The sequence below is a fragment of the Taudactylus pleione genome, unplaced genomic scaffold (genome assembly GCF_031769625.1).
Source record: "Taudactylus pleione unplaced genomic scaffold, aTauple2 ptg000392l, whole genome shotgun sequence".
Lineage (NCBI taxonomy): Eukaryota > Metazoa > Chordata > Amphibia > Anura > Myobatrachidae > Taudactylus > Taudactylus pleione.
The window spans coordinates 4,092,830-4,105,878 of NW_028284793.1; the positions used below are offsets into that span (position 1 = coordinate 4,092,830).

The 13,049-nt window shown below is 41.4% G+C and overlaps 1 protein-coding gene across 3 annotated transcripts in view; it reads right to left on the minus strand.

The window, feature by feature from the left end:
- The window catches only part of LOC148507512 (uncharacterized), a 96,628-nt gene that overhangs the window by 16,828 nt on the left and 66,751 nt on the right, over positions 1 to 13,049 (minus strand). For 2 of the 3 annotated variants that reach the window (XM_088445994.1, XM_088445993.1), the window contains 2 exons: positions 7,336 to 7,443; positions 4,722 to 4,821 (listed from right to left, as the gene is read on the minus strand). In XM_088445994.1, the coding sequence (XP_088302120.1) occupies positions 4,744 to 4,821; positions 7,336 to 7,443 (186 nt within the window). In that variant the 3' untranslated portion in view covers positions 4,722 to 4,743. The remainder of the gene's footprint in view (positions 1 to 4,721; positions 4,822 to 7,335; positions 7,444 to 13,049) is intronic. The other variant, XM_088445995.1, reaches the window with a different exon arrangement.

Consider the following 13,049-nt stretch of genomic DNA (forward strand, 5'->3'; position numbering starts at 1 on the left):
AGGGTTTTTACTAGGAGCAGAAAAAATAGAATCCTCTTCCTGGGAGGTACAGGCTATCGCTGTGGTCGACTGAGTCTGCAAACAAAGCACAATGGACCTTGGTGTGGAAAGAAGCCATGGCTGCTACATCAAAGCACTTCGTATGCAGATTCAGACATACACATATACAAGTGTCGCATATCAAATCAGTGCAGGTTATTGCATCAGTTTGTGTCCAAGACACATTTTTGAGCTACAAATATGCATAAAAATATGCTTGGCGCAAGCAGAGTCAGACGGGTTCTGGTACACCAAGAAGGGTTGTTTGATGCGGCTGCAGCAATAGTGTATGAGGACACATCTGTAGGTCTGGTGAAAGGACTGCCTCATCATTCCGGAGTAATACATTCTATTGTACTGGCAACCTGAACTGTAACTTCTGGCCATCCTAAACTATTGTCTTGAAGTCGGCAAAGGATATCTAGTCCACTTATCTTGTTGTAGTCTAGTAGACCTGCCTCCTGTCATGTTTTTGTAGCATGCAGATGTGTCCACATACATCTATCTTCTGTGCGCTACAACGCATGAGTGCCATGTGACTCGTAGCGCCAAGCATCTTTGCGTGCATACAGTATCATTTTGATCAGCAATAGCGGTCTGTGCATCCTATTTGCACAACTTTGCAAATAAGACATTTTAAAGTGAAAAAGTTGCCCGAAAAGATGCTCGGTGCTACGGAGTCAGTTATTTAACACGCAATGAGGCTAGTTGTATGTGAACACATCTGTAGAGTCAAGTTTGTTATCAAATAGCAATAAACCTTCATAGGGTAGTGTTGCTTCGAGTGTGATAAGTGTAGCCATAATGCTCCACTAAACCAGATGCCTCAGATCTTGCCAAATTTTTATCTCATCAAGTGAAGCCTCACATAAATATTCAATAGTTTTCTGCATTCTCTCTAAATTTCTGAGCAAGTATTGTTTTGAAATTCTTTCTAAATCTGTGCGCATAGATGAGCTCTACAATCTTAAAGCCCAGGAAACTGAAGCATTACCCCTTCCCAAGTTCTTCTTTAGAGATATGCAATTTTTTCATCGTTCAATCCATTGCATCTTTAAATAACGCTCTGTCCTCTAGAGAAATGGTTGTTCTAGACATCAACTCTGCAACCACAGCATCCACTCTGGGTACTGCATACTGATTAGGAAATTTCTCATCCTTCACAGGATACATGCGTTCAATCCCAGCAATACCGCCCTGCCGTTTATCTAAATTCTGCCAATCTTTAACCACAATTTCTTAATTATGTTTACCAGAAATACTCTACCTCTTTTTGATCTATTCTCAAACAGGTCCTGTTCATCAGAGACATCTTTATAGTTAATGGCTCTCAAATCCCCACAAATTTCCTGATTGTTCACTGGAAAAATACTCAAAATCTTGTCCTAGACCAATCTCTGAGCAAGCTGCACCATATTCATAATCAAGGCTCGTCTGGGACCTGGATTTTTAGACTCTTGTAGAGCGAAGAAGACTACCTTAGAGACCAATTATCTTTTCAGCCACTCCATAAGCTCCTGAAGCTGGCTAGCTGGCAAACAGATGCAGGATCCTGTATACATTCATCACAGAACACCATTTCCCAATCTCCAGTTAAAGATTTATCACAGGCTGCACATCTATTTGTTACATTCTTCATCTTTAACAATTTCTTTTAGGTACCATTGCTACAGGAACACCGTAGATTAAGACATACTAGCATCTCAATATCCTTCACTAATCTAATAACACATCTAAGTACCCATCTAATGAGGATTTAGCTCGCTTGGAGGCTGACTGGTTGTTGGGGAGAAAGCTCGTTGTCCATTGTGCTTGCTTGTATCACAGGAAACCACTGTGTATATATCAGAGGACCAGAGGCAGCTCATTTCCAGTGTGTGACGCCATATTTATTGCCCTCTGACCTCAGTCAGTTTTGGCGCATGCGTAGACTGCCCCACAAGGTCTGCCTAAGTCATCGGTCACCTCAGTGTGCTGCTGTGCACTGTTGCAGACATCAAGTATGATTGGGACCGCTTCTTCTGACACCGGCAACCCAGTTGCTGAGTGGCAGGACCCAGCGCCATGCAGGCCTCCACATCAGACAGAACCAGGGACTCCAGTTCCGCCCCATCATATCCAGTGTGATGCCCCTGGGGTGCTACCCCACCACAGACTACGGCACTAGAAGGTGCATTGTTGGGCAAAATATATGAGGCAAGTCCTAACAGAAAACTAACAAACTTCTCTACTCTACTGCTAGTGATACAGGAAAAGAAGACAGAGGGGGTAGAGTAGGAGCTACCCTAAATACACCAGGAGTAGCAGTCTCTGTGGAAAAACTTCCTGTCTACATCTAGGTGAATGGGTTACTACCCATGCTAAGAGGTGCCATTGAGGAGTGAAGAAGAAAAAAAAACGTATCTCTCAAATCTGTTACTGATATTATAAATACACACAGATCCTGGTTTGATACCATGTCAAGTGTCAATCACCCAGTGTAATAATGATGATAATACTATCAAAAGACATTACTAATTTCCATGTTCTTTATGTGCATACTGTATTAATCAGATCAGTGTAGCAATGTGTGTAGATTGTATAAAGCTGACTCTACAATAGTGCAATTAGAGTAGTATAGAAGTCTGGGGGTGATCATGTCCTTTCAGTTTTCCCTCCTGTATGCAGTCTGGATAGGAATGTAGATAACAGCACTTGTTCTAGGAGTAATTGCGTCCACTCAGTAGTTGCATGTCGTCTGGATAAATGCTGCTTAGCCTTAAGGAGATAGTTAATCCATATGTGCTGATGGGATCTGTTTCCATAATCAATGGGCATCGGAGAGTGCACCAAAAACCGAATAGTCAAACAAAATGGGTAGTCCAAGACTGGACTACGATTAGCATTTCTTGGACCCTTTAGGAGTGTAGACAACTTATATTGACACTAATAAATTCCCCTGCTGCAGACATACAAACTTTCTCGTAGGAAAAGTGTATGTAGTAAGAGCTGTAATGCGTTGGAGCCAGAATAATCCTACGGTTCTACACGAGGAACACTGTTACAGCCACGATACATCATTATGAACTGCTAATATGCCCCTACAAAAGGTGCCAAGGTTGCAGTACCACTCTGATTTGAGTTACCCACAGCCAAGCAAGGGCTGGGAAACGACTGTGATAAAACTACCACCCACCAGCTAAATTGTACCTGCTTACAGCAGCAGTGCCCTTGCTGAGGGCTGCAGTATTACTCTGATTAAGGTCACCCATAATTGAATGCACTTACCGATGCCGGCACCCCCACCAGCCACATCCAATATCTGTGAATACACACAGCGGCTAGTACATGGGTCTTCAGCCTTTGGCCCTCCAGCTGCTGTGGAACTACAGATCCCAGAATGCCCTGCCACAGTTTTAGCATGCTGTTATATGAAAACGGTGGCAGGGCATGCTGGGATGTGTAGTTCCACAGCAGCTGGAGGGCCAAAGGTTGAAGACCGCTGGTCTAGTGTGTATGAGCCTTAAGACTTCTCGGGTCACAAGGGGATGGATACAATACAATCAGTTGGCGGATTCACATCGGTCACACTGAGACCCCTACAGGTCAGCCAGTTATCACCGTCAGAATACAAGACAAGTGCCCTAAACCCCTGATTATCAGATGAATTTTATGGTATATTTGTATGTTAATTCCTATATAGTTACATTGTTTACATCCAGGTTGCAAAAATTTAATTCAATTAAACTGCAATTTCCTCAATTACAACTTTCTTTGGTCTGCGATATTTTGTATCAAGGGTTTCATTACACAAGAACTGCTGTTGCATATGATATACTGTAACGATACTCATGTGATACAAAGTTCACAAAGGGATCAGTACATTGTATCCCACCCTGCAATAAACAACTGGTAGCAGTGCTCAGAGGACCACCAGAGATGTGACCAGAGAGGCTGGGCACCTCATTGCACTCTCAGCCGCTCCCCTAACTGCCAAGTAACACAAGCACAAACAAGAAAAGCTAAGAAGCAGAGTTCTCACTCTCACTGTTCAAATCTCTGTGCAATGTTTAACAATTGATAGAGTGGTGCCCCATTAAACAAACAGTAAGGAACAACCCCAGAACACCAACAAATACCAGAAATTGTAAATTCTAAAATAGAAGGTAGCAAAATAAGAAAATAAAAATCTGCATAGGTACTTTCAAAGGAAAATAAAATACAATACATATGTATAATATAAATTAAATATTATATATACACACATACATATATACACACACACACACTGTATGTGTATATATATATATATATATATATATATATATATATATATGTGATTTATTTTTTTCTTTATTATTTTAATTAAGTGTTATACTTCTGGCTAATTAGACCCATAGTAATAAAATTTCACCATATTTAAGGCAGGAGCTTCCAATGAACCTATGAGTCAAATGACAGGATCAAGCCTCATACACAGATGGCCAAAGCAGACCACTGGGCACTAAAGATGAATGGCTGGATCACTTTCAGTGCAGCCTGTTTATGACACTGGAAGAGGACTTCACACGCAAAAGGTTAATAGCAGTAAAATTCTAATGCCATTTTCCACCATGTAAGCTAATGATTCTACATATTTAAGTAGTAAGCAGATCACATTTATTATTCAATTATTAAGAGTCGTGTGGATTTATTTACTTTACCTATTATTTATTTGCAGTTGAATCACTTTTTAGGTCTTTTATTCAGGACACGAGGCTTCACAGTAGGACTGCAGCATTGTTCTCTGGGAGTACATGGCTCCTGAAAGTAAAAAAAATGAAAATGACATGTCTGTTGCCTGAGGCTTACCTACTCTGGTATTTACTGTAGATTGCAATCACCTTCAGTGACATTTATGAGAGAAGAACAGAAGACAGCAACACAGTCAGTGGTAACAATTATTATGCAGTATCATATTTTTTATGTGAGTCAGTTTACACGAATGTCTCTCAATGCATTTACGTGCAGCCTTTAGTGATACAGACACACTTGGGACACATGAAGTAAACTGTGCTGTTACTCGGAATATCATCTTTCTAACACATTATAGAAAAAGAAAGTAACCGAATAGCTGCTATAGGCAACACAACAGTTTCCATTAACCCATTTGCTGCAGAGGATGCATACTGTATACATTAGGACTGCAGAGGATGCATACTGTATACATTAGGACTGCAGAGGATGCATACTGCATACATTAGGACTGCAGAGGATGCATACTGTATACATTAGGACTGCAGAGGATGCATACTGTATACATTAGGACTGCAGAGGATGCATACTGTAAACATTAGGACTGCAGAGGATGCATACTGTAAACATTAGGACTGTAGAGGATGCATACTGTATACATTAGGAGACTGCAGAGGATGCATACTGTAAACATTAGGACTGCAGAGGATGCATACTGTAAACATTAGGACTGCAGAGGATGCATACTGTAAACATTAGGACTGTAGAGGATGCATACTGTATACATTAGGAGACTGCAGAGGATGCATACTGTAAACATTAGGACTGCAGAGGATACATACTGTATACATTAGGACTGCAGAGGATGCATACTGTATACATTAGGACTGCACAGGATGCATACTGCATACATTAGGAGACTGCAGAGGATGCATACTGTAAACATTAGGACTGCAGAGGATGCATACTGTATACATACTGCAAAGGACTAGGCCCACTCACCCTGAAAAATAAAAAATAGAAAATGAAAATCACCTGTTACCCATTGTGCCAGACTGACTGATGCGGACTGCATGCAGCTACATCCAGTAATTGGGAAGTGACACCATCACGCAGGCATCACTTTTCAAGGAAAAAAAAAAAAGTATGGAAAAGGGTGATGGGTGGAGGACTTTATCTATAACTCCTCCACTCTGTTACCTACAGAGATTGGAGACCCCTTATTTCAAAGAGGAAAGTCCCCACTTTCAAACCAGGTGCCCCGATAATAACTAATGTCTGCTGATCAGTATGGTCATCAGAAACTAACCACTAAACGATGGAAAAATGGAGTCCATGGATCAAGAAAGATCTCGCAATCGGGGGCACCAACTTCAGAAAAAGAAGATTATCTTTCAAAGATCACCAGACAACAGTATGAAAAAAAATTTATTTTCCACAGATGGGGGAATATAAAACCCAGATCTCTCCCATCTAGTGTCAAATAAAAAAGGATCTCTCTTATGGTTTTCTAGCTTAAAAAAATAGTAGCGCTAGTTGTTGGGCTACCATATTATTGCTATACTTAGTAAGTGTTAAAGTCAATATGTAAAAAAAAAAATAAAAAAATTTGAGTTATAATTTTAAAGTGCCGATTTATTTTTGTGAAAGCTTACCCCATGAATCCTGCTTATTGCTATTTTGGAAAGACAAATTAATATTGAAGCAAGTGTTTAATAAAAAAAAATAAAAAAAAAAGTTTACTGTTGATTCACTTTCTTTAAATTTCACTAAAAAAAACTTTTTTTTCTCCATTTTGGTTCCATTTTAAATTGATATGCAAAAAGACTAGAAGGTACTTTTTGAAAATGCAATGTAGTCTGAAAAAAAATTAAATAACACATGCTTTTTTTTTTTATAAAAAACAAAAACATCAATATTGAAATATAACGAGCGCAAATGTTGAGCAAACCCATCATTAGTGAAGAGTTAACAGTCCTGCCTATGTTCTCACAGTTTACAACAGGGATGGGGAACCTTTTTTCTGCCAAGGGCCACTTTGATATATATACCATTATTTGTGAGCCCGATGTAGGCAACACCCCCTCTGTGTGACATCACATGGGGGCGGGGCCACAATTGCCGGTTTATACAGCAATGCCCGGAGCATTGCAAGGGCAGTGGTGTGACCGTCTAAAGCATCCTAACGATGCTCCAGGTGGCACAGCTGCATAGATTCTGGCTGCAGGGTGCCATTCTAGGCACGCTGTTAGCCAGAGGGCCAGACCAAATGATTTTGCGGGTCTTACACAGCCCCTCAGGCTGAGGTTCCCCATCCCTGGTTTATGACAAACTATGTGACATTATTGCAGCAATTTGGAGCCTTTTCCATTTGCATGGCGTTATTAAAAGACAGAAGTTGCCATACACACTTTTAGGCTCTACCTCTAATGGAGTATGTGAGGCTGTCTTAATGCCAGGTGTATTTAAAACCTTTATCATTTAGAGTTAAACATTATAGGTCTAATTATTTGTGTTTTCATCCAATTATGTGATGTATAATAAATTGTGTTGCAATGTGAACTTTTTAATGAGAAAACTAACCTTACAAACATTTTTGCCAGATTTACTTAGCAAACGGATAATAGGATGATGGATGAACATCCCAGTACTCTTTTCAGACAGTTTTTTTAAAAGAAGCGATAATTCAGCCTGTAAAGCACAATTACACCTAGAGTTAAAGATTGCATACAAACAGCAAACAAATTTGACATACTGCATATAATATTTATTATATTATTAAACCACTGGTAGGAAACCGGTTTCACTTCAGAGGCCGCAAAGTGCAGCCCTCTAGCATTCAAAAAGGTTGTATGTTTATTTTTAATCTTAAATTAGTAAATTTGACAGAAGTCTAGAACATATCAGCCTGTATTTTAAAAAAGCATTATAAGCTATAACAAACAAATATGCCAGCAAAGCAGAAATGAGCTGGGGAGGCAAGTCAGAAGGCCATATGTGTCTCCAGGCTGTATGTTGTCTATCACTGCATTAAACAGTAACTCAGTCTACATAATGATTAATATAGATCTAAAATCTTGGATTTTTGTGTTTAAATTATTTTTTCAAATTCCCTGGGGGACACTGGAACAGTGGGGTACAGCAAACAGTGCAAGAAGCTTGGACACTGTAAAATATCCACACCCCCACTATCTCCCAATTCACTGTTTCATGTTTACATTTTTTGTCTAAGAAAGCCCCCCAAAAAAGAGAGAGACAGAAGGGGAGAAAGAACATTGTCTAATCAAGAATAAAACAGATAGAAGAAAACAAGAGAGCGTCCAATGTGCCCTAAGGAATCAGAGAAAAGCATTTAATTGAAGTACAAAAATCCCATTTTCTCTTTCATTATTCAAGGACAATGGAATGTGGGGACGTTCTAAAGCTCTCTCTAAGGGTGAGAGTGCTATTGTGCAGTGAGCATTTCCTTACACCCGAAACTGGCATCCCTGTATGTAAAGGTATTAAAACTATAGAATTTTGTGAACATGCACACACACAAGACCAGGTGGCCGCTCTGCATGGCCAAAGCCTACTGAATTGTCACCCATGAAGAGACCACCAATCTAGCAAAATGGGCACTAACAATGCATGCCAAAAAATAGCTAGGGCGCCAGTAGACGTGTATGGTTCACTCTATCTGCTGGTGTTCAAAGCTGCACACTTGGGTCTTGCCAAACCACCAACAATCAGACAGAAAAAGGAAAGAAATGATAAGTGACGCTAATATCACACAGCAGATGGCATAAAAAATGAGTTTAAAAATTAAATAACCATAATCATAATACACATATGCATAAAAATAGATTATCCCTTATGAATTCCCGGGAATTATTATGATTATGTGTATTTATTGAATAAATTCATTTTTTATGCCATCTGCTGTGTGATATTAGCGCCACTTATCATTTCTTTCCTTTTTCTGAATAACAATGCATGCCCCTGATGAATGATCAAAGTAATCCAACAGGTGGTGGTCTGCTTAGAGTCTAGCCAACCCAATTTATGACAATAATAAAGGACAAAAAGATTGTCCGAACCAAGTTAGTCTTGCAGGCAGAAGTCTTAAGCATGCAGACAATGTCTAAAGATTGAAGAGAGCCCTCTTCATCTAGAACCAGCCAAAACTACTACTTCCTGATTCATTTAGAAACTAGAAACCATTTTTGGCTGAAATTATGGTATAGCCCTGAGAACAGACCTATCCTCTTATGTAACACCAAGAAGGGTGATCGGTAGTAGAGAACTTCTAGCTCCTACACTTTTCCTTGTTGTGGAATAGAAACACTATTTTCCAGGTAAGTAGCTGTAATTTCACAAAGTCTAGGGATTCAAAGGGTGGATGTTGCAGAGCACTGAGAACAAGATTCAAAGGGAAAAGGCTAACACCCTGATTCAGACCCACTCGTGAGCGGCTGTCCGCTCGCAAGTGGGTCGATGTTGTGCACTGCGCATGTGCACGACGGCGGGAGCTCCGTCGTGCGCATGCGCCAGACGCGAAGAGCGAAGGACTTTCCTTCACTCGTTGTGTCTGATCAAAGGGGGCGTGCTGTCGATGTTGATTGACAGCACGTCCCCTTTGGTGGGCGTGCCCGGGGCGTGCCTCCCTGACGGGGGCGTTCCCAAGGGAACGCCTACCGTCAGAAGCCGGCCCACTGACATCACTAGTGATGTCAGTGGGAGTGATTTTGGCTCTGATAGAGCCAAAATCACTCCGGGTCTTGCGGTTGAAAACCTCAACCGCAGGCTCCGGCTCGCAGTTTCGATGGTCGCGATGGTCACGACCATCGCGGCCATCAAACTGCACGCTCGTATAGGCTGTGGGTGGTGACCCACAGCTATACGAGCGTCCAGGAGGACGCTCCAGAATTATGGAGGGCGGCCCTCATTCAGAGCGTGCGCTCTGCTCAGAGCGTACGGCTCTGAATGAGGGCCTAAGATCTCCGTCGGCAGGTGATTTCCTGGCCTCTTTGTTGCAGATGATATGATGCTGCGCACTTGGACGCAGCTCGCATAAGTAATGCATGGAGGAAGCATGACCATAATAGTGCTATCGTAGCTGCTAACATGTAAGCAGCTGCTATAGCACTTGCGTCCTTTGCTGAATCACCCTCAAACTCTCTGGAAGATCTGTAACTTTAAGAAGTGGAGGTATAATCATGTATCCAGTGCTTCTTGCAAAAAAAAAAAAAGAAGCACTACCAGTCACAATGATGATGTCGGGAACTCCTTTCATTCCCACCAGCAAAAAAAAGTCATAGTTCCTTGCAGAAAATGGCTTCCTTGCATTTAGTATAATTTGGACGATGCTATCTGACAACCTCTTGGTTGTCAGGATTGTTACCTCAATAGCAATTCCATTAAGGATGAGACAAAGCCAGGTGCTGGCAGGGCTATGGCTAAGCCGATCCAGTCGCAGGCGAACACGCCACAGAGGAGCCTCTACCATATCCAGAACGTCTGAATACCTGGATTTCATGGGCCAGTCTAGGGCCACTAGAATGATGCAGGCTTCCTCTTTTTTATGGATTTTGTACCCTTCATAGCAGTGCTACAAGAGAGAATAAATCAATCACAGGAAATAGGGAATGCCTACCGTCAGAAGCTGGCCCCACTGACATCACTAGTGATGTCAGTGGGAGTGATTTTGGCTCTGATAGAGCCAAAATCACTCCGGGCCTTGCGGTTGAGAAACTCAACCGCAGGCTTCTGCTCGCAGTGGTGATGGTCGCGATGGTCAAGACCATCGCGACCATCATCCTGCACGCTCGTATATGCTGTGGGTGGTGACCCACAGCTATGCGAGCATCCAGGAGGACGCTCCATATTTATGGAGGTGGGCCCCGATTCAGAGGGAGCGCTCTGGTCAGAGCGTCCGGCTCTGAATCAGGGCCTTAGCCCTGTACACAGCTACTGCCTCAGACTCTGGCTCCTAGAGTCTGAGGTAAATCCATGGCTGGCTTTCCAGGATTAGAAGGACATCAAGAAGGAGGATGTGCTGTTGTCATGGTAGCTTCTCCTTCTTGGATCCAGCAAGGAATGGAGCTCACCAAGAAAATCACTCTCAGGAATCGTCCACCTGCCTACGGGGGCTTTTATGATTGGTAAGCCACTTTGCATTGTAGCGACAACCAGGTCTTCATCTTTAACACTAACTTCCAGCACCATAAGAGGTGATTTTAATCTTTATTGGCTCCCACCTGCAGCTGGATAGGGAAGCCACTGACCATGCTGCCTCCTACAGAGCGTAGTGTTGAGCAGCAGGTTAGAGACTCATGTACATGAGAATATGCATCTATTTATTTTTTTTTAAAGTCAAATTTTTATTGGCTTTTTACATAGTCAACAATCAAATACATTGAACATGACAATGAATGTGAAATAAATCATATCTAGATTATAGGTACAGATACCATTCAATGTCATTAAATACACAAAAGATGAAAGATAACACAATGTGATATACAGTCAACAAATAAATGTTGATTGAAACTCTTCCATAGCTAGCATAAGCTGATGAGTATCATTCAAATTTTGCCATTTAACCAAAGTATAGCAGAACAAAATGAGGGGAGGGGAAGGTGGGTAGAAAAAGAAGAGATACATAAGGGATGATATCGGTTTAAAATTACAACTATATGGGACAATGTAAGTGTTATGAATCACTGGGAAGAGTCACAGGAATTAAAAGTTCATCATTAGAGGTGTGAATTGATTAAGAAGCTTTGAGGAATCGATTGATGAGTCAATTAATAAAGAAGCTTTGGAGGACTTGACTCGAGTGTGGCCAAATGGCCAAGTTGCAGCCTTGAGGGCTGATATAAACTTGGCTGGTGGCAGCCGTGAGGGCTGATGCATACTTGGCTGGTAGCGGCCTTGAGGGCTGATGTATAGCAAGGAATCTACACAGATGCTAGAGTGTGGCAGAGGGCTGTATTCAATTTGTGGTGAAAACATCAGTTTTCACCAAAAAACAGTTGGCAACAGCAACAGGTAAAAAAAAACTTGGAGAAAAAAAAAAAGTTTTCTCCATCCCAGACCAGGAGAAAAAAAAAAGCAAAATCCCTATTTTTGGCTAAAACTGTGGGGATTTCTTTCAGAACCCTTTGGACACCCCTCCCTAATGATAAATTACTGAAAAAAAATTGTAAGTTGCGTACTTTGGTGAAAAATTACCGCACAAATTTTGGTCAAAAAAGAAAAACATAAAAAAAAATATAGAAAGCTATTTTTTCCAGGAAATTACTGTTACACGTAAATTGGGGGTACGATAAAATGGGTGCAAGTATATTTTCATTTCGTAAAAATGCAATTTTAAATTTTTTTAAAAAACAGCCTGCGACTGTGTGCGATATTTAAAACATTTAACGCATCCATACTGCCCCCTCAAAAAAATCAGACCCAATACGTTAAAACCATTTAACAATTTTTTCCTCCCAAAATTTGCACAGCAGTTTTTTTCCGCCAAAGTGTGCAACTTAAAAAAATTTTTTGGCAAGTCAACTTTTTTTTTGGGGGGGGGGGGGGTGTTCAAAGGGTTCTGAATGAAAGAAATCCCCACATTTTTAGGCAAAAAATTGAGATTTTGCATTCTTTTTCTCCTGGCCTAAAATTTTCTCCAGTTTTTTTCCGCCTGTTGCCGTATTTTTTATTTTTTTTTAAACTGCCGTTTTCGCCTCTAACTGAGTACAGCCCAGAAACTGCTCTGATGTGAATAATTGAAATTCCATACAGACTCAGTAGTGCAGCAGAGATTGCTGTGATGTTAATAATAGAATGTAAACACAGATGCAGTGCGATAGGGACTGCTGTGATGTACTAGTAGAAAGTCCATATAGACAGTGAAGTGCGGCAGAGGCTGCTGATATAATTAGCGGATTGTCCACCCAGATGCTGCAGTGTGGCAGAGATTGCTGTGGTGTTACTAGCAGATAGTCCACACAGACGCTGAAGTGTAGCAGAGACAGTTAAGATACACGTTGGACACGAGGAGCTGGAATATACAGGAACATGAACTCACTCACAGGAACCGCAAGCTACATACTGAACGCTATAGCCGGCATCAGAGGAGAGAATCAGCGGAGGTAAAAAAGGAAGAAGATCCAAATCGGTGCAGGGAGGAGGTGACGGAGCTATAAGGTAGGAGGACCTCATGGAGCAGCAGCCGGGCGTCCTAGTCTCCTAGCATCAGGCACGAGAGAGCCACCTGGAGTACTGGGCCATGATGCACTAAACGGAAAATGCAGTAAAACCCCTGT